Raw genomic sequence first — 20,302 nt, forward strand, 5'->3', positions numbered from 1 at the left:
AGTAAGCATTCACTAAGAAAAACGGACAGTGCCCTGGAATTTCAATGTTTAGGGCCATTAACTCGAAATCTGTAGAAGATAGCTGAAAAGAACTCTTAGCCCTGTGAGAGAATTTTGTACAGACATATATAAAAAACCTCCATCTTTTGATTGGCGATCTTGTCGGAATGAATGATTACTTTGTAAATAGAAATGTTTTTCGGTTGTTAGCCAACTTTCTTGCAAAATAATTATATGTGGATTATACTGAGAAGAAATCTAAACTAAATTTCTTGAAGCTGTTTGAATTCAACGACAGGTCCACTGGATAACTTTTAGTACCCCTATGATTGCGAAATCTGTCGCATTAGTTACGGGCAAAGACTAATAAAGTTCAGTGGAGTTTTGATTTGGAAGTGTATACCTGACGATATTGAACTGAAAAGAAACTTTGTGCAATCTTTGAAAACGTTCCTAATGAATATGTGAAGTTATGGTGTATTGTTTTTCTTCTTGTGAGGAAGTGTTTATTGTGTACGCTTGCTTTTGTTTGTCTCTAAATTGTTGAGAATGTGACTTTTTATTTTATGAACACATTGTATAGTCTTCGCATGCTGCATTTAAAATGTACTTTATTGTGATGGACCCGAAACAAGCCTCTGGCTATGGGTCCTAGAGCATTGTGCATATTGTATGTTTGTAAATGGATTTTTGTTTGAATAAAAAAAAATATTATCCTTTGGCTTTGATGCATGCTGATGTTTCATTGATTTTGGTTGGGACCGCGGAGAATAATGGTTGGACATGGGAGACCCACACCGTTTTAGAATTCTTACATCTTATTCCACCATCACTGCGTCATTACTGTCTCCATCCTCATCTGGAGGAGTAGTCCTGTGAGCCGAAGCAACAGTAGTGCTTTCAAGTAGCTGAGACCTTTCAGAGGGCATGCCTGCTATGAAAGGGGCTGTTCCTTATTGCAGGGCTTTCGTTAACTGCACTGCCAGAACGTTAGAAAAACACTCTGTGACATTTTAGTTATTGAGGCTTCCACTGCAGTTCCGCCGAATGCGTAGCTTTTATGCAGACTTACTCGTCTTTCTTTGCTCCGCTCCTGCGATCTTCACTTCATCTTTGTTTTCCTGGAATCACAATGTGTTATTCAAGAAAATAAATTGCCCAAAATCTTCACAGCTCAATTTAATTTCCCTCAACGAACTTCGCTCCATAAGTGAAGCGACCGTGATGAACCCCAGCCAATGATTTAAACACCATTGCGAAGTAGACACTGAATGAAAGCAGCGACACCCTCTTGACAGCAGAAATTGATGTATTTTCTTGCGCATTTTCCCTCGTTTCTTAACCGCAATGCGTGCCTCGCTGGGACAAAAATTCCAGAAATGTGAATAATAATAAATGTTCTTTAATTATTTTTCCGAAACCACTCGCCGCTACTCTCATCGGTTTCTTGCAAAGGTCATGATGATGCCTTCAGTAAAATCAAAATTTGGGGGGGGGGGGGCACTCACAAACACTGCGCTATCGTTATCACTGCAAATTTCCCAAAGTCGCAGTCTTTTTTTTCATCCAGTGTTCCAAGAAGTCCAGAAATACGAACCTAACAGCTGAAACAATCCGCAATAGTGTCAATTTGTCTGTGGCTGTGGCGGCTCAATTTTACGCAAGCTTGGTGACGTTCCCATTCGATAGCTACGCACTTGAATTTCTCAAATCTTTACCGCCTCACATATGCCTGCAGTGATGATTCTAATTCTTCGTTTTTTTTATTCTGTTTTGAACCGGAACTGAAGTGTCCTCATGCATAATTTTCTCTGAAAGGAAGCACAAAAATGACTTGCCATTTCAGTATACCACCGAAGCAAGCAAGCAATGCTGACAAGCACTCAGTTCTTGGTTAACCTAATTTTCGTTCAAATGGAATTAGGCGAAGGCAAGTACCTCTCTTTTGTCCATTCGTTCCTGGTTTACATTACGTTGCATTACGTTACACAATATGTAGTCTACATTGTGCATGCGCCTGTCATTTCTAACGCTAAGGAGGACCTAAAAACACAGTTACTCTAAGCATCGGCTATTTATCAATCATTTTTCGCTCCACCTCGTTTTTACCATCGTTTGAAAGCATAACCATAAAATACCTGTCTTTCGAAATGGTTCACTGTCCTTAAACTCCGCCTTGTTGTTTGTTCCGCCTGCAAGCGAGCACACCCGCAATTCAACTTGTTTCAATAATATATTCACGAAAGCAGCCTCGCAAAAGTATCTGCAGCTCAAATTCGATTTTAAAACAGCGGTGATATTGTGCACCAATCAAGGTGAAAAGAGGTCTGCCACGGTGAAGCAAACAAGTGTGATATCATTTTACCAGGCTGAAGTACGTCAATGAAGTTTTCAACCTGCCCTTGTAAAATCGCGAGCTCCAAAACAAGGCGAAAATGCAACAAAGGGGTCGCCCATTAATTTCCCAGGCTGAAGAATAATCAATGGGTGCTTCGCACGATGTCATGCACAGCACTTAAATTTGTAATGAATTTACGGGGTTGCAGCGGAGCACCAAAAAAAAAAAAAAAGAGGACCAGCTGGCAGGTTTCTGGAACCGAGCAGCCCGTGCCGTGAAGGCGCACCGAGCACACGCCTTAAGCTTCATTATCTTCTTTCGCCAGCTGGGAACGTCGACCTTAGCGCCTCCGTATTACAACGTCGCTGTGCGCTACAAATCTGCCTGATCTGTGTAAAGTGACCTTTTTGAATGCGCATGCGCCTTGCCAAGGGAATTCCTCCTAGCATTGCAATGAGTGCCAAAACCGACCTTTGAAGGGCGATAGAACTGCGTATTGTCGAACAGCTGCTTTACGACCTTTGCTTGTGACAGCCTAGCAGTTGTCTTGGAGTCCGCATATTTCTTCATGCATCGCATGCAAATTTCGAAACCTTTGTCATCTCGTCAGTGGTAGAGCTGCGTGCGCATATAAAAGCTCTGAACGACGAAATGCCGTGGGGACCACGTTGACACAGCGCTCCCCACTGGCTATCTTTGCAGCAATTGATGAGCAATGACACATCATCTCTAGGACTCACACAACCGCTAGCCGATGTTTAGTGGCGCCCCTAACGACAGTGTATGGAGCCTACAGTTGAGCCAAATATGAAGTTCGCCCGGAATTTCGGAGCTCGTGAGCGGAGCTGTAGCACCTTCACACGCACAACCATCATAAGAAACCAGAAGAGCATATTTGGCATTACCACGTATGAGAAGCACAACGTCCGAGAATGCTGTGAAGAGCCGACATGGCTGGCAGCAGCACCCGCACTTAAAGTTGGTGGCTTCAAAACACCTCAGTCTATGCAGCCAGTGGTCAAGCCATCCCAGAATGTTTTGTTTTAAACATTGCTTTGCCGGCTTATTGGTCAATACAACGATATACCATTCCGGCCACACGGCCGAGTAATGCTTGTTTAAGTTCGGCAGTCTTCAAGCTGCAGCGCCAGCCTTTTTTGCTTTACTCACCAGAAGCAAACTTTCACTCGAGCTGAGGCCTCCAGTACATTAACAATGCAACCTTTCAGATAATGCGGTACGTGCTCAGAACGTAGTGACTGCCATCGAAACGAGATCTATGGCCACTTCAGCCTGCGACCGCCTGAAGAAGGCCTCAGCATGTCCTGTGTTGTGCTTCCTTGGCTCTTTTTTCTTGGGTATGCCTTCGTATTTAGCGCGATAATATTCTATCAGGCATCAACACACTAAGATCTCCAGGTTAAGGCAATTTCGGAGCGCCAGTGTTACTAAGAGTTCCAGGTTAAGGCAATTTCGGAGCGCCAGTGTTACGTCGTAGAGATGTGACAGTTCGCCGGTTTATGGCGCATTAAGCTGACTCCATGCATGGCACCGCATGTCTCCCGTCTGTTCTGTCACCTCTCAGCTTGTAAACAATATTTCTAGCACAATTGTACTTCCCGCAGAGCTGCTGGTAGTTTGTGTAAGTTAGAATATTAACTAATCATTGTCAACCGCATGTTACCGCCGGCGCGGTTTCCCGCCCCGACTTGGGGACGATAATAAGCTCCATCGTTGTAGTTACCTCAGCCCGCTTCCTGCAGTGAGTTACGCGCTTTTAATATGTTACTCCGCCGTTTTATTACCAATTGATGCCTGCATAGTAATCGTTATTTTATCGCACTTTGTTCTCTACAACGGCCACTAGCAAAGCCGCCTGCCAGATCTCGCCTGGACGAAATATTGGTAGGGCTCCAGCTCCCACCTGGCACCCTTTCACCCCGCACACGGCCATACGAAATGCTTAAAACTATAATCGATGCTGCCAACCTCTCTGATTGCTCCAGTACCGACCTCACCCTCGAGACAAAGTCAGTGCTTAACCTGGTCTTTCTGAAAACGCAACCTCACCGCCAACCTTCTATTGCATATCACCCCCATTAACCTCTCCAGTAAGCTCGTAAAAGTCGGTTCCTACCCTGTCAAACGCCCTCTTTCCTGCCTCGATGTCACTCTTGGTGTCGAACGCGGCCTTTCGACCGCCGATGTCATGAGGGACCTAGAGACTTACACAGCCGATATCATAACCGCGCGCATGATAGGGTCCCGAAACTGTACTAATTGCATTTGCTGGTACTGTCATTCCCCGCACTGTTTACTTTCGTCGAGCAGCATTTCGATGCCGCCCTCACAAACCCTGCGTTCCTGCATGTACGCGCTGTCTCAAGATTGGCCACCGCGCACATCAGTTCTGTAATGACACTGTTAACTGCTCCAAGTGCACTTCGCCCAACTCCCCGCCGCCCTCAGTCCACGAGGGCACGCAGCCTTGGTGCCGGGACATATGAGCATGCTACTTCCCCCCCCCCCCCCCTTTGCCCCTACTGTAAGCAGACATGCAAGGAATGTGCCAAGAACGCCTACCAACAGCATGTCAACCTTCGCCAGGCCACTCCGCCGGCTCCTCCGCAGCCCCCTATAAACTATGGCTATCTTCCTCTTGTAGAGCGCGTGTTCTATTCTCCTCCCGGTTCCTACGCAGCAGTAACACAGGCACCTTCCCAGCTTCATCTAGGGTGCTCTCCATCTCGTCAATCTTCGAAGCGTCCGATTCCCAAGCCTCGTTACTCTCGCCAATCATCTCCACAGTCACTCGTTTCCCACTCGCCCCCTCCTCCGTCCTTTATTGAAGAACGCTTTCATACCCTCGAGCTCCACGTGGCTACTTTGGAAGTGGCCATTCGCCCCCTAAAAAAGATCTCAACAGCATCGATCGCCGCCTAGATGCTCTTGAGGCTCGCATGGATCAGCTACTCACTACAATCGATCCAAAATTCTCAAACATAGAGAATATCGTCGCTGACCGTCTAAAATACCAGTCTGACCTTGAGCGCCGCGTGCAACAGCATGAGGAGGCTAACACCGAAATTGATGCCAAATTCAATAGCCTCAATACTCAAGTCAATGTTCAGTTCGAACGCCTCCTTAATTTGATCTTCACTTTTTAGACTTCACTGCAAACCATTACGGATTCTCTTCCCCCTTCTATAAAGAAATGCAATGGCATGCCGCCGCGCAATCAAATTAGTTAGATGTCAACATAAAGGACATCAATAGAATTCAATGGAACTGTCGCAATCACAATACTAACCGCACTCCATTACACCAGTGTCTTCTTACTCTTCCCTCTCTGCCCCATTTCATTCTCCTCCAGGAAACTCGCTGCTCCGCTAACTTGCCTGGCTACCGGGAATTTCACTCTATAGCTACTAACCCCCTTCTATCTACGTTCGCCGTAACCTCTCAGCAGCCCTTAAAATTCCTTCATCGCTCCAAACCTACCTAGTGGGCACCCTCTACTATCTTCCACGGGCTCCCCTCAGCCTGGCCCTGCTTTCCTTCTACAACCCCCCCCCCCTCACGCCACACATTTCACGGCCCTATAGGTAAATTTCTTAACACATTGCCCTCTCATACGGCTTTACTTCTATGCGGCGATTTTAATGTCCCGCACACACTATGGGGTTATCCGCAGACCGTTCGTGCCGGCCGCCTACTTCACTTCATATCCAAGCAAGCTCGCCTCAATCTCCTCAACACCCCCGGAGTACCCACTATGGCGGGCACATACTCCCAGCGCTACACAATCCCTGACCTCACTTACTGTTCTGGTCCTATATCACCTCAGTGGTCAGCCACTGCCGATACCCTTCTTAGTGACCACTATATTATTTTCAGCTATGTTTCTTTTCGGATAACCAGACGTAAGCAGCGCATTCGACATACTGTCTGGCAGGCCTTTCGCTGTCTCCTCTCTTCTGCCTCCTTCACGCCTTGTGAGGAATGCACTAATGCCCTTCTCCAAGCGGCTTCATCCTCTACTCGCACGGAGACCGCTGCATATCCCACTTCTGACCCCGACCCTCATCTCATCAGGCTGTGGAAGCGTCGCAAAAAACTTCTCCGGCAGCCAGACTGCAACCCCGCAACATCCAACTGCAGACCACGCTTTCAAAGTTGCGAGACGATATCGTAACATATTGTGCTACGCTTGAGGATTCTCGTTGGAATACCCTATGCAACAATCTTGACACGGGGCTCCATAAAAAAATCAGCCTGGACTCTTTTTCGAACCCTCCTTGGTGCCACCCCTGCCCCTGCCCCGACTCTTGCTAAAGCCCTAGTCACAAAGTCTCCCGATGAGGTTCTCGCAACCCTTGCAGATCTTTATCTCCCATCCCCCTTGTCCACCTTTTACCCTGAATATACAGGCTGTGCAAGCATTGACCTCGATACCCTTTTACAGTGCGGGAGCTTTAAGCTGCACTTCTTGCTAACGCCACTCGGTGGGCTCCCGATAAAGATGAAATGAGTTTCTTCGCTCTTCGCAATCTCTCGATAATGCAAAAGAACACCTCGACCTTTATAACACTGCCTGGGAAGAAGGCTCTCTGCCATCGTCCTGGAGTTCTTCATTTATTTCTGTCATTCCTGAACCTGGTAAACATTCAGCCCTTTCAGATCTCCGACCCATTTCTTTGACCTCCTGTGTCGGTAAGACGATGGAAAGAATGGCGCTCACTAGGCTTAGTAGGAATTTGGAGGTTTCGAACTAGCTCCCTCATACCCTCATTGGTTTTCGTTCCAGCGTATCTGTACAGGACCTTTTCCTCACCTTGAGCACGCTTTATTCACCTTTCGTAGCTTTCAGCTTCACGCCCTGGTCACAGTCGATGTCCGCAAGGCATTCGATTGCGTCTCCCATGACCATACTCTTACCTGCCTTTCCAGCACCGACTGCGGCTCCCGTAAGTATAACTACGTTCGAACTTTCCTTTCTAATCGCGATGCTCTTTTCAGAGCATTCAACTTGACTTCTACACCCAACCGTCTCAACCGCGGTACCCCACAGGGTGCCGTTCTTTCACGCGGCTCTTCTCGCGGTTAAGTTATCGTCTGTTCCCGATATTCAGCTCATTTTTTACGCCGACGACGTCACACTGTGGTGCTCGCGCGGATCTCCTGGTCACGTTCAAGACACCATTCAGTAGGAATTGGATATCATTTCTTGCTTTCTTGACCATGCAGGTCTGTCTCCCGCGCCCGAACTCCTACTTTTGACTCACTATGCTTATCAACGAGCTCACAACTCACTTTGGGCGGGTCCCCAATCCCCAAAGTTTCTCAATTTTGCAGTCTTGACATGGCTCTGCATGCCGCCAAAATCGTCTCCATACGGCTGTTGCTACCTGTCAGTCTGTCACCCATTTAATTCGCCGAGTTGTGAGATGGTCCTCTGGCCTGAAGGAGGCTCACGGTTGTCACTGGCTCACACGCTGGCTCTTAACAAATTAATTTACTTTATGCTATATCTTTCATTCACCCAGGACCAGCTAGACACACTTGCAACAGCTCTTCACGGCCTTTATAAAGCTGCTCTTTGTATTTCCATAACCACTACCACCGATAAGCTTTATGCCACCGGTCGTTTTCATCCTCTTTGGAGTCTCCTTTTTCTTCACCGTGACCGACAGATAGCTCACTTCTCCGGCAGAGTTCATGCACGCTGGCTTCTCAGCCAGGCTAACATTTCCACCACCCAGTCAGTCCCTCTGCCAACTCATTTCCCTCCAGAGGCCACTAACCTCCCTATACTTCCTCTTCCAGCCAATATATCACCGGTCCTGCATGCTGGCCGCCGACATGCTGCTGCATCTCATCATAGTCGGCCCTTATGTACCCATGGAGGCGCTTACACGGATGCCTCCTGTGTGGCTCCTCGCAGGTCCGGAAGCCAGATCTTCTTTCATCCTCGTCTATCTACCCCTGTCACACACACTAGTGGCCCCTTTCTCCACCCTGCAGATATTATCTCGCTGGTCCTTTCCATCATTCATGCCATTCAATGTTTCCATTCTCTCCCACATGTACCTCAGTATATTATATACACTGACTCGCAGGCTGCTATCCGTGCCATTCAATCTAAAAGTCTAACACATCATCTGTCCACGGAGCTCGAGGCCGCACTTGTTGCGCTGCAGCCCTGCCCTGTCTTCTTTCGATGGATCCCTGGACGCTCGGGGATTGACGGCAATGAGCTGACGAACCATTTCTCCCGTGAAACTCGTAACCGGGCACCGTTCATCCCCTGACCAAGATCCTTGGAGGGCATGTCGAGACTTTCTCTTCGTGCCACCATCAGCGAATATCACTATGCTGCTCGCTTAGACTGCAAGCTGTACGCCGACCCTCATTCTAATCTTTCCGCTCGGGAGGCTCATATCCTTCAGCAAATACAGTTGAATACACTCATAACCCCTGCACGGCTATATCTCTACGAATTTCGTCGTGATCCATCATGCCCCAACTGCCCTTCCCCTTTACGAACCTTTCACACTGCCTATTTTCATGTCCGGTTGCATTGCAATCGGGATTCTTTCCCACCTCCTCCCATACTATCTGGACCTGGGTGGACTTGCTTGGTGCTGAGGGTGAAGAACAGCTCCTGCTCGCCCAGCAGGTCATCGATATATTAGGCGCCTAAATGTTGCGCCTCAATAAAGTCTTCTACTACTACAACCTATAGCTCCTGTTACATTCTACCGGCAAAAGGCCGGCAGCTACGGGATGAAAACCAGGCAGATTCGCACAGCGAAAAGACGACGCTTTATTTTTAGCACGGAAATAGGTAAAGAAGGAACGAAAGCAGGGGAAGAAGGAAAGAGGGACCATCAACACATGTGTGGAGTGGTCGGGTTATCTGCAGCATTGTTATCTGCAGCATTTCCTTCCCCTAATAGCCGTAGCGCTCCACTGGCTTTCTGGTTCTTGTGGACCGGCGTACCTCAGAAACAGGCCCTTCGGAAAGGTGGTGAGCCTTGTCTGTTGGGGTCCCTAAGGTCGTAGGAGGCGACTGTGCAGGGCTTGATACTTCTCTGCTTCCGTCGGTGCCTGATGAGCGTTTGCGGATCTCGTCGGCATGACGTCGCACGACTCCATCCTCATTAGCCACAGTGACTAGACGGGCACCACTCGTCGATTTCCCTTTGTCTGGGGTCCACTTTTCTCCTACGCCGTAGTTGCGCACATAGAGGTCGTCTCCCGGAGTGAAGTACCAATTGGCGGGATCAGTCTCTGGATGCTTGGGCAATTCGTAGCTCCTGGGAGGAAAACCATATCTAATTTTGACTCAAACGGTATCCCAGAAGTTCGGACGGAGTACACCCTGAAGCTTGTGGCAAATATCTGTAGTTACTAAGAATTTTTGCCAGAACAGTTGTCGACTCCACGCCATGCATTTACTTCAAGCCCTCCTTGATAGTTCTTACGGCCCGTTCTGCAAGACCATTGAATAAAGAATTGAGGAGGAAACCAGAACGTCCTGTCAGCCGCCGGATATCCCCTGAACGTTGTGGTGTCCGTGGCCGGTTCCGCGGCCAAGAAGAGGACGACATCACGCACAGGCGGCGTCCAACAGGGAGCACAGAAGAGTGGTCGTAATGCCCTACATTCATGAGGTCAGCCACCACCTCAAAAAGGTCGCGATACGTTCAAGGGTTGACGTCGTATTTTCAGCGCCTAATAAGCTTTCCGCCCTTTGCGCGAAGGTAAACAAACCTCTGATCGCCGTGGATTTTGGCTGACTCATTCGGAACAACGCGTCCCTTGCAAAACCGGCGTCGTCTACTCCCTGCCCGTATCCTGTGGGAAGAGATAAATTGGCCATAAAGGCAGGTGCGTCAACATTAGGCTTCAAGAGCATAGGAACAACGTAAACAGCATTGCAATTTCCGGGCACCACGCCATGCACTGCAAAAAGTGTAAACATAACGATAATGATCCGGACGAAACCTGTTACCCACATTTCAATCGCTGCAAAATGCTTGCTCGAGGACGGGATAAGATATCCAGGGAAACCGCGGAAGCGTTCGAAATTCACAGCGCAAAGGAGCAATGTGTGAGTGCACCCTCCCTGTGCTTGTCGCAAAAAGAATTGCAATTTCTCAGAGGCAGGGTAAATGGTTAATTTTTCATGCATGCCCTTTTCCGCTACTTTTGTTAATCACTTTGTGCCACGATATTAGTGCAGTGTTTTTTTACCGTTATATTTTAATGTTTTTACTTGCCTTTTTGCTATGTATATATCTATTTTTACCGGTTTTACTTTCCGTTCCGGTCTCTTACACCGTGTTTTTTATCGCTTTTAGTGTTTTCGGCCTTTCACCTTTTTATCGGTTTTACTCTTGGACGTGACTACACTGTTTCGGTGATTGTGCAGGATCGCATTTGGCCACCGCCCCCCCCCCCCTCTTCGTACCTTATATATGTGTCCTGCTTCGGAATAAAATTTCAGTCGTTAGTCAGCGCCTGTATCTTTGTTTCCCTTCCTTCATGTTTCGTCCCGTTCCTTGCGCTGTTTTATTCCATTAGCTGTAGACGCATGCAATCTATGCGATAGGTAGGAGGGACGTTGTAGATGACTTAGGGATGACCAGTGCCATGGGCGTATTAATGAAAAAAACATAGAAGGGTGACATGACGACAGACATTTAACGGATGAAGTTAAAGTGTAAGCTTGAGATGAGCTACGCTGAACTGGAAATTATAATTATGCCAGATGAAACGACAAGCCCTATTTTGTATTGCTTCCAACTTCTCTAGTAAATATTGCTGATGAGGTGACCAGATAGAGGAGGCGTACTCTAGGAGCGGACGAACAAACGTTATGTAGGCTAATCTACGAACGTAAGATGTAGTGGTTTGTAGGTTGCGGCGAAGAAATCCCAATGACCTGGAAGCGTGAGCAGAAATGGTCGCTATATGATCTGCCCAACAAAGATTTGGAGTGAGGTGGACGCCTTGGTATTTCTACCGTGTAGTCCGAGCCAATGTAAAGTTAATAATGTGGTAGAAAAAATTCTAATTCGCTGATTTTCATGAGAAAAAAATTATGTTACATTTGGAAGTGTTCAAGGTCATCAGCCACGTTTTAAACCAGTCGGTAACGCGATTCAGATCAATTTGAAGTAAAATGTGGTCTTCAGTGTTCTTTATCGCATGATAGATGATGCAGTCATCAGCAAATATGCGTGTACAAGACGAGATGTTATTCTGCAGGTCATTAAAATAAATCAAGAAGAGTAATGAGCCAAGGACGATTCCTTGCGGCACACCTGATTTGACGTAGGAGGAAGGAGAGGAATAATTCTTAACGACGGTGAACTGCTGGCGATTGTAAAGAAAGTTACGGACCCATGATAAAGTTAGTGAATCTATTTTGAAGGCAGAAAGTTTACGTATTAGTCGGCAGTGCGCTGCACGATAAAATCCCTCAGAAAAATATAAAAAGATGCAGTCTGTCAGTTACTGTTCATGTTGAGATGTAGGTCAATGGTGGCAAATATCTGCGACTCACAGAATAAACCCTTCCTAAATCCATGTGCCCGGGGAAAAAGACTTTATTAGATTCTAAGTGATTGTAGATATGCGATGCGATAATATGTGCAAGCATCTTGCAGCATATGCAAGTTAATGAGATCGGGCAATAATTTTCGCATGAATGTTTATTGCCTCTTGTGAATACCGGTACTAGATTTCCTATTGTCCAATCGGAGGGGAGTCCACTTGTTGAAAGGGACTGCCTAAAGATATGGATTAAGATGGTGCTGAAGGCGGAAATTGTATATTTTAGTATTTTAGAATTAATGTTATCAGCACCATAGAAGGAGGCAACCTTATGTTTATTAATCAGGTGTACTATGTCAGCAAGTGTAATGCCAACTGATTCCATATAAGGGTAATCTAAATCTGTTGCATACGGGATGTTAGAAATATCTTCGTTGGTGAAAACAGAGGTGAAAAATGATTCAAAGACAGTGTTGAAGTAGGGGGGGGTTGTTGACATCATATATTGAAATATTGTTACAGGCGAAGCAGGATGAAGAGGGCAGTGGCGCAGGCAGGAGCGCGCGCGCTAGGCCCGCACACTGATTCATAAAACACCATCTCACTCTCATTGAACATCTTCTCTGTGTTCTCTGTTCTCCTGTGTTCATCGCTTGCCGCCACGTAACAATATCATTACACAGGCTAGGATGACCTATTGTTTTCCAGAATTTGCTTGGATTAGTGTAGGAAGGACTTGTCTTCACAAAGAGGAGAGCAATACTGTTTTAGGTAGTTTTTATACTTATTCCAATCAAATTGCGTACACTGGCGTTTTGCGTTTCGGCAAAGTAGTTTTTTCTTAATTCTCATACGCTGATGCTTTCCTGTAAACCAAGGGTTTGATTTATCATTTGATCTTGAGATAAGTGGGGCGTGTTCTTCTACCAGTTTATTGAGCTTGTCTCGAAAAAGAACCCAGTTATCTTGCACTGACCGGTGGTGAAACAAAGGTAATAGGACATTATCTTAAAAACTTTTAAGTTCGGCATTAATGAGATCGTAGTTAGCTCTGCCATAATCACGTATCTGTTTTCGCGTAACGCCAGTGAATGGAAGCGGAATATAAAGTGTTACTTGGAGTAATTTATGATCGCTAAGCCCATCGAAATAAGCAATGTTATAAACTGTATCAGGGGTGGTAGTAAAGATGAGGTCTAATATATTGGGACCATGGGTGGGTTGGGTAACTACTTGAAATAGTTTGAAGCCTAAAGCTAAGTTTATGAAGTTTGTTGAAGCAGAACAAGGGGATGAGAGCTCTTTCCAGTTAATTTGCGGAAAATTGAAATCGCCGAGTAAATAAGTGACGTCAGGATGGAAGAGCTCAAATGCCCTCGTAATGCTTTCACTCAGTTTATCTGAAAAAGAGTGGTAGGAGTTTGGTGCGCGGTAACATTTGACTATCAATAGTTTTGTGGCAGATGCAATGCAGGTCGTCCAGATTATTTCAAGTTTGGAATCGGTAATGAAGGCAAATGATGTGATGTGAGCTATTTTTTAATGCCTAAGAGGACACCTCCCCCCCCCCCCTTTGCCTATCGGTGCGATCGCACCTGTATATAATGAAAGGATTGAAGCCAGAAAGAACTTCGCAGTCGTCGATATCGGAATGTAACCATGTTTCTGCAAAAGCTATTATATTGGAATCACTGTCTTCAAGAAGATATGAAACTACAGCGCACTTTGACAAGATACTACGGATATTAGTAAATGATAGCGATAACTGGGTAGAGGTGGAAGATTTCGGTTTTTTGTGTATGTGCGCGTAATTGTTTCTTACGAGCTATTAATCTAACTGCTCGACCACATCAGTAGTGACATTGTAGACATACCTTTTTTAGCCCATACGCAGCTTGTCAACTAATAATTTATGCTTTTTTTCTACGGTTTTGCAAATTCTATCAGCTTTGCCCTCGATTTCCGCGTGGCAAGCGAAAAATCTTCACGGATAGCAAAATCTGTGTCCTTCGTTCCGGCCCAGCAGATAAGATGAGTGCTTTGTCGTTGAAATAGGTCATCTTTACAATTATTGTTTTCTGCTTATTAGCGCTATATTTCCCCAGTCGATGAACCCCCTCAAATTGTTGGCTAGTGGTTGCAATACGCAACTTTTCTATGCAGAAGGTTATAATATTTTCCTCAGATTTTGCCCAGTCTTCATCAGCGGCATCTACGATCCCAAAAAAGAGACTATTAGAGCGCCTCATCCTATTTTCGGCATCGTCACACCTTGCCGCGATGGCAGTCAGCTGCGTCGAAAGGCACACAGCTTAAGTATTTCTTCCTTCCTCCGTTGTACTGCGTAAGTTAATGGCTGCCTCTAAATTCGCGACTTTAGCACTAAGCAGACGAACATCATCTTCACTTGCTGCCTGCTTTTCTTTGGCGTCTTTTATCTCCTGCAGTAAGGACGCATGAACTTCTTCAAGTATACGGATAGTTTAGAGAGCCGGGGCAAATGCATCAGATTCACTTTTCGACATCGAACCAGGGTTAGATTCGATATCACCCGAGAACATCAGTAAGATGTTGCACAAGACAGAACAACTCGCACATGAAAACGCCATCAAACGCTTAAACAAGGGTTCGAGAGTCGGTGTGCACGACACCGCGACTAAACAAAAGTTGCTACTCTTAACACACATCGCGTTTTTTGGGTAACTAACCTACAACATTAAGCAGAATGAGCGCATCTTCCTTGGTGCGATTTCGTGCCCGAAGTCCGGGCTTGCTCGATGTTTTTTATTCTCCTTGCCGGCCGCATCGAACGCTGGTGTCGTAGCTCCTGGTAGCCAGACAAAGGAATAAGCTTCATCCAGAACCTATGAATGGTTGGTCGAATTGGGCGAGAAAAGTGCTAGATACGAAGGTGGTATCTCGCCAGGTTCGAAGAGCATTGAACAAGCCGTCCATATGATAGTGGCCTGCAACATTAAGCAGAATGAGCGCATCTTCCTTGCTGCGATCTCGTGCGAAACGTAACGCTATAGCGTTACTTTTCTTTAGCAGGCTACATGATTATGTTACCGTCTGTGTAATGAAATGACAGCGGAATTAATTCTTATTACTGAACCATCTAGTGTGTCTTGAATGTTTTGATGATTTAGTGACGTAGACCACATAATATATCCTGTCAGCGTCGACGTTTCATTCAGGTGAAAGTTTCTAGCTCAATGGTATGACCATAGTCATATGGGAAGAGCATTGCGGGCTTCCATGCCATCTCTCAGAGCATGCTCGCGATTTTACAAGGAGCCATACCACGAAAGGGAGGAGTGGAGGGTGTGGGGGGGGGGGGGGAGTTCGGGTTTGCTGAATTTTTCCAGGCTTCGAGTATTCAAATGGCCGATGCCACCGACACTGACGGACAATGTTTTTCGACCTGGGTTTAACAACGCTATAGCTTTAAAATAACCCACTATTCTCTCTGTGGGAATACGAAACGTCGGTGCAACTAAAAGTAGCGTGCATTTTGCCACTGCCGAGTCAAGTGAGTGGTCGTATCTCACCGTCCGCTTCCTTCACGAGCGCGGGAACAGTGCTATTCCTGAACACCTAAAGTTACTTTATGAAAATTTGCGATGAGCGCTTCCCTTTGATGTGACTGTCAGCAGCACAGAGTCGTTTGTCATTCACTCTAAGCGCAGCCCGAGAGCGAGGGAAAGAAAGGGAGTCCCGCCGGGCACTCTCGCAGCGAGCCAGCCGCTCTATATATAGCGTGTTGCACAATTAGAGGCGCGATGTAGAATGCTTCTCCCAGCTAAACCGCGGAATCCTCGCAGTTAAAATTTTGCACAGGAATGGTATTTTGTTACTAAGATTTTTTAATACCAAATTTGTTTGGGGTACTTGCCTGATTCGATCAAAAGAAGTAAGATGTTCCCATCTTATGCGGCGGTGACGACGCCAGACGAGCTACTGCCCCAGCGATGGTACTGGTGGCGCCACCTCATGCTGCTTACAACAACTCAAACCTTCTGCCTGAAACGTTCGCCCCCTCTTTTCCTGCTACAGAGTTGTTGTCCTTGAAGGTCTGCGTGTATTGAGGAGTTAACATGTGTTCCTTATGCTTCTGCGAAGTATGTCATGATTTTGCGCGCACGTTTCCAGCGCTTGCGCACGTTTTTCTGTTCTTGCGAGAATGAAAAGCGCATTTCCCATATTGTCAAAAACCAAGCGGACAAAGAAGGCGTCTCACTACGCGCGGTGAATCACTAATTTCTTTAGATTAGGCGACGCGCTCTGCAACCCGTTCCCCGATTTTACAGGACGTGCTTTTCGTCGAGCTGATTGATATAGTCGTAACCACCGCATATGCATCTAGTCGACTTCAGTATTTACTTGTATTTATTGGGATGTTTTTCCGGTTTTTGCTGCCTTCGGTCTTTCGACATCTCCGCGCTCAAGCATGTTGCGTTTCTCTTATGATTAGAGCTACTCATATAAAGCCTACCCAGCAATACGAAATCCTAATATATTAGCATGCATTCCTAAAGCAAAGCGGGTTAAATTTTGTTCGCATTATTTTGAGCAGGGAATCCTTATACAATGCCGAAGTAGCATCTTGAAAAAAGCGCAAAGTGTTCATGACAATCTTTGCTCTTCGAAGGCAGCCAGTGGCCTATCACCAAACATTTTTGGTTAAAGGTCCACGGGAACGGCCCCCAAGAAGCCACTGATAAACGTGTTCAGTGTGTAGAACACATCCTTTTGAGCATTAACGCAAAGTATAACTCCTTGGAACAAAGCCAGCGATTTATTATTAATTTTTAAAAACAGCGTTTTTTTTTTAATTCGCGGGCAGAGAGAATGTCGCTTGGCCGTGTCGCATGGAACTATTTCCTTGTCCCGTGACGTCACGGGTCAGTTGACTGGCAAGGCTTGCTAGACGCTGCCATTCGCTGCGGTCACTGCAACCATGACGTCACGGACACACTTCCGGTAGCTGCGAAAGTCGTCTGCTCGTGCGCTGCTCGAACTCTTTGCGGGCTGTTACACAGCTCGCCGCCCTTATCGGTTAGGTGGCCATTGCCCATTAAGTGCAACAACCGAAACGACGCAGGGATCGGCAGAACGAAGCTACATTTACAAATATCTTATTTATATAACGTGGTTTCAGGAGTATCGAAGTGTCGTCCGACGAGGCGTCAACAGCACGGTCAAGCACCGCACGATGGCAGCACCTCCTCGACCGCCGTAAACACCATCGCTGTGGCCCCTCCTCCCGCATACGTTCGCGAACGACACGGCGGATCGTTAGCACCGATGTCCGAAATAAAGCGTGCTAAAATTTGTTGGCGTCTGGAATACTGAGCCGAATATCAAGTATGAAGCCCTCGTGAGGATCGCTGACCAGCAGCAAATTGCTGGTAAGAGCGATAGCCGTGATACAAGCTAGTTTCTGCTCAAGCCAGCTGCCGCTGGTGCATTTCGGCTGATCCGATCTGCTCGTACTAGCTCTGCGATTAATGCGTCGGCAGAGTTAATTCTATAATTATTTTACTATGGCAGGATAGGAATCACTATAAGGCAGTTTCATAAGTAGACGATTTACGACAGCGTTGATCATGTTCCAAAGCGTCGACCGCCGCGGCTTCGAAGCGAAACAATGTAGGCCTAGCGACGACTAGGGACGGTCACGCACGGCGCCGTCGTTCGCCGCGCTCGCACGTTCCACCCCCGCGGTAATTGTGTAACGTACCTCAGCCTGCTCGCGGCATCCCATGCTGCAAGTGTTGCAAACTCGTGTACTTTCATAGCTATGCCGCGTATTTTTTGACGCTCTGCTCAGCAACAAGCCGTTCAAACGGTACTGTAGGCAGGACAAGGCTTCAGTACGCAGTCGCTGCGCTGTCGGCCGTAATCGAAGACGTCGGGCGGCACCATAATCTATACATCGATCTTTAGACGTGATACAGTGGGCAAATGAATAACTTTGTGAAGCAGACCCGCTTGTACGTTTCGCGCACTCGTACGCCGAAGAGTAGCTTCCGTCAACAGATGCCGTCATAATCTCGGTTAACGACGCAAACCGAGGTCGTCAAGCTCGGTTTGCGGTAACCGCGGTTTGTGGTGCAACCATGGTTTGGTCCGCCGTGTAACATAGGATAACCACGGGTTCGCAGTTACACTAACCGTCGCTGCGCGAACTGGCGAACTCCTCAGGCGTGTGCGAGCGAGGACGGGTTGGCGCGAGTACGCCAGCGAGCGAGCGCGCGGCAACCGGAAGTTCGTCGAAGTGACGTATGTCTGGGCGGAGCTTTGAACTTGCTTGTATTCTTTGTTTTTTTTTGGCTCCCTTCGGCGTACGAGTTGAGAGGGAAAATTGGAAGGGTCATGTTTAATCACCGATATCTGTGGTGTTTCAGAAGCTAGATCGAAAATTTTTGCGGGAGAATGATGGGTGATTCAATAACTATCAGTGTTATGGCGTTGTTTACCCTTCTTTGTGACCCCTTTCAGGGGACCTTTAATGGGCATGATAAACTTGTGTGCCAAGGCTTGTAGTTCACGGTTTCTGTCGTAAGGTACACGTGCGCACTCACCTGATCATGTGAATTTGAAAACTATTCTCTAGTAGGTCACTCATCAACTGTACGAGAATAGTTATGAACGTTTGTCTCGCTTCCACGCCATTGCGTTGTCATCGTATGTTTTTTTTTTCTTTGTTTTGTTTTTGTTGGGCCACTCAAAAGGGACGACACAGAGCTATATAAGCCTATTGTGGCCAGAGACGCCGCACATATATACTGAGAAGATGCATGACTGCCTAAGCACCAAACGAACCCCGAGAAGTCCGCAGCTCAATGACAGCACCAACTCAAATACAGGTAATCACATACATGAACTATAGGCACTGCGGCGGTGAGGAATATACAAGTCCTCCCGACGAGAAACACGGAGCCTAAAGGTCAGGGGCGGGTTAATCTAAAACATTTGTGACAAAATCTCTCGTTGCGAAACGCATTCGTTGGCCGCTTGTTTTCTTACAGCAGGAAGGCGAGCGCAGGCGCTCAGAACACAACCCTGACGGATCATACCGCGTAAAATGTATGACATGCTTTCCAGTAATGTCAGTAACATGTGCTGAATCTCCAACATTCGCGGGTCGTCACTTGCATGAATATACTGAGCACGATCACTAATACATGGATCGAGAGGAGGAGCTGGATATAAAGCAGCAAAGAAAACCATTCGGAACCACAAGAGAAGAACGAGCGCTCTACCCCGACTCGTGCGCAGTAATTGCCAACAGACGAAACTATTAAGAGAAGCCACAGTGAGGTCTTGCGAGCTGTGAAAGAGCTTATGTCGAGGTAAACGCACGTTATCCCCCGCCAATAAGGCGAAAAGTACGGACAAGTGCGCATAGTAAAACTAAATATTGAGGCCAGCATCACGCTCCACTCTTGAAAACGGTCGTCTGCCAAACCACGGGCTGCAGCGCAGCGCAATCCGAAGAAGGAACCGCAAAAGCGAGCGCGCACTATCTCTTTCACTTCTTTGTCATCAAGGAGAGCGAGAAAGACGGGGCCGAAGCCCCCTCTCAGCGCATACCCTCGTCACCGGTGCACTGCGGGGCACGCATCTGACAGCAGCGCCGCAATAGCGGAGAGCAACCGCTCCTCTGCCATTCGGAGCGGCCTGGGAACGTTTGACTACCCCTGTACATTCCTCGTGACACACGCCACACACTATTTTTTTAGAGAATTCCTAATCCGGGTGGTGTAATGCCTCCCAAAACACGTATTTGACCTATTTTTATGAAAATACGTATATCATTGGAAATATGTTTCTGCTGTTTAAATATTTTATTCTTATATTACATCTATTGCAATTTGCAAAGGCTGTACAGCTCTTGGCCTCCGTTCTGGCTAACTTGTCTTCGTATACTTTGAAAGAAACACAGAGAAAAAAAGAGTATGTGATCTAACTTCACTAAGCGAGAAGCGCCAAGGTCAGATTTCATTAATTAGGCCGTTCTTCCGCAATTTCATTTGAATCATTATTGGTACCCCGCCGGGGTGGCACAGTGGTTACGGCGCTCGACTACTGTTCCCAAGAGCACGGGATTGAATCCCGGCCTCGGCGGCCGTTTTTCAATGGAGGTGAAATGCACGGTGCCCGTGTGCTGTGCGATGTCAGTGCACGTTAAAGAATCCCAGGTGGTCGAAATTTCCGGAGTCCTCCACTACGGCGTCTCTCATAGCCTGAGTCGCTTTGGGACGTTAAACCCCACAAACCAACGAACCAACCATTACGAGTATACATTTTTTTATATCAGCTTCTTACTCTAAAACGAGCGTCTATCCTAGTTAGAAATGTAGTTGTTTCCTGTAATTCAAAATGCATCTACAA

General features: G+C 46.8%; 1 protein-coding gene across 2 annotated transcripts in view; it reads left to right on the forward strand.

Moving 5' to 3' along the window:
- The first annotated feature begins 1,850 nt into the window (after positions 1-1,850).
- The window catches only part of LOC146175044 (venom metalloproteinase BumaMPs1-like), a 144,754-nt gene continuing 126,302 nt past the window's right edge, over positions 1,851-20,302 (forward strand). Inside the window, exon 1 of one of the 2 annotated variants that reach the window (XM_084583447.1) lies at positions 1,851-1,930. In XM_084583447.1, coding sequence (XP_084439573.1) covers positions 1,870-1,930 — 61 coding nt within the window. In that variant the 5' untranslated portion in view covers positions 1,851-1,869. Of the gene's footprint in view, positions 1,931-18,656; positions 18,775-20,302 lie in introns of those variants that run through there. The other variant, XM_084583446.1, reaches the window with a different exon arrangement.

The sequence above is a fragment of the Amblyomma maculatum genome, chromosome 11 (genome assembly GCF_055883805.1).
Source record: "Amblyomma maculatum isolate TAMU_Amacu chromosome 11, ASM5588380v1, whole genome shotgun sequence".
Lineage (NCBI taxonomy): Eukaryota > Metazoa > Arthropoda > Arachnida > Ixodida > Ixodidae > Amblyomma > Amblyomma maculatum.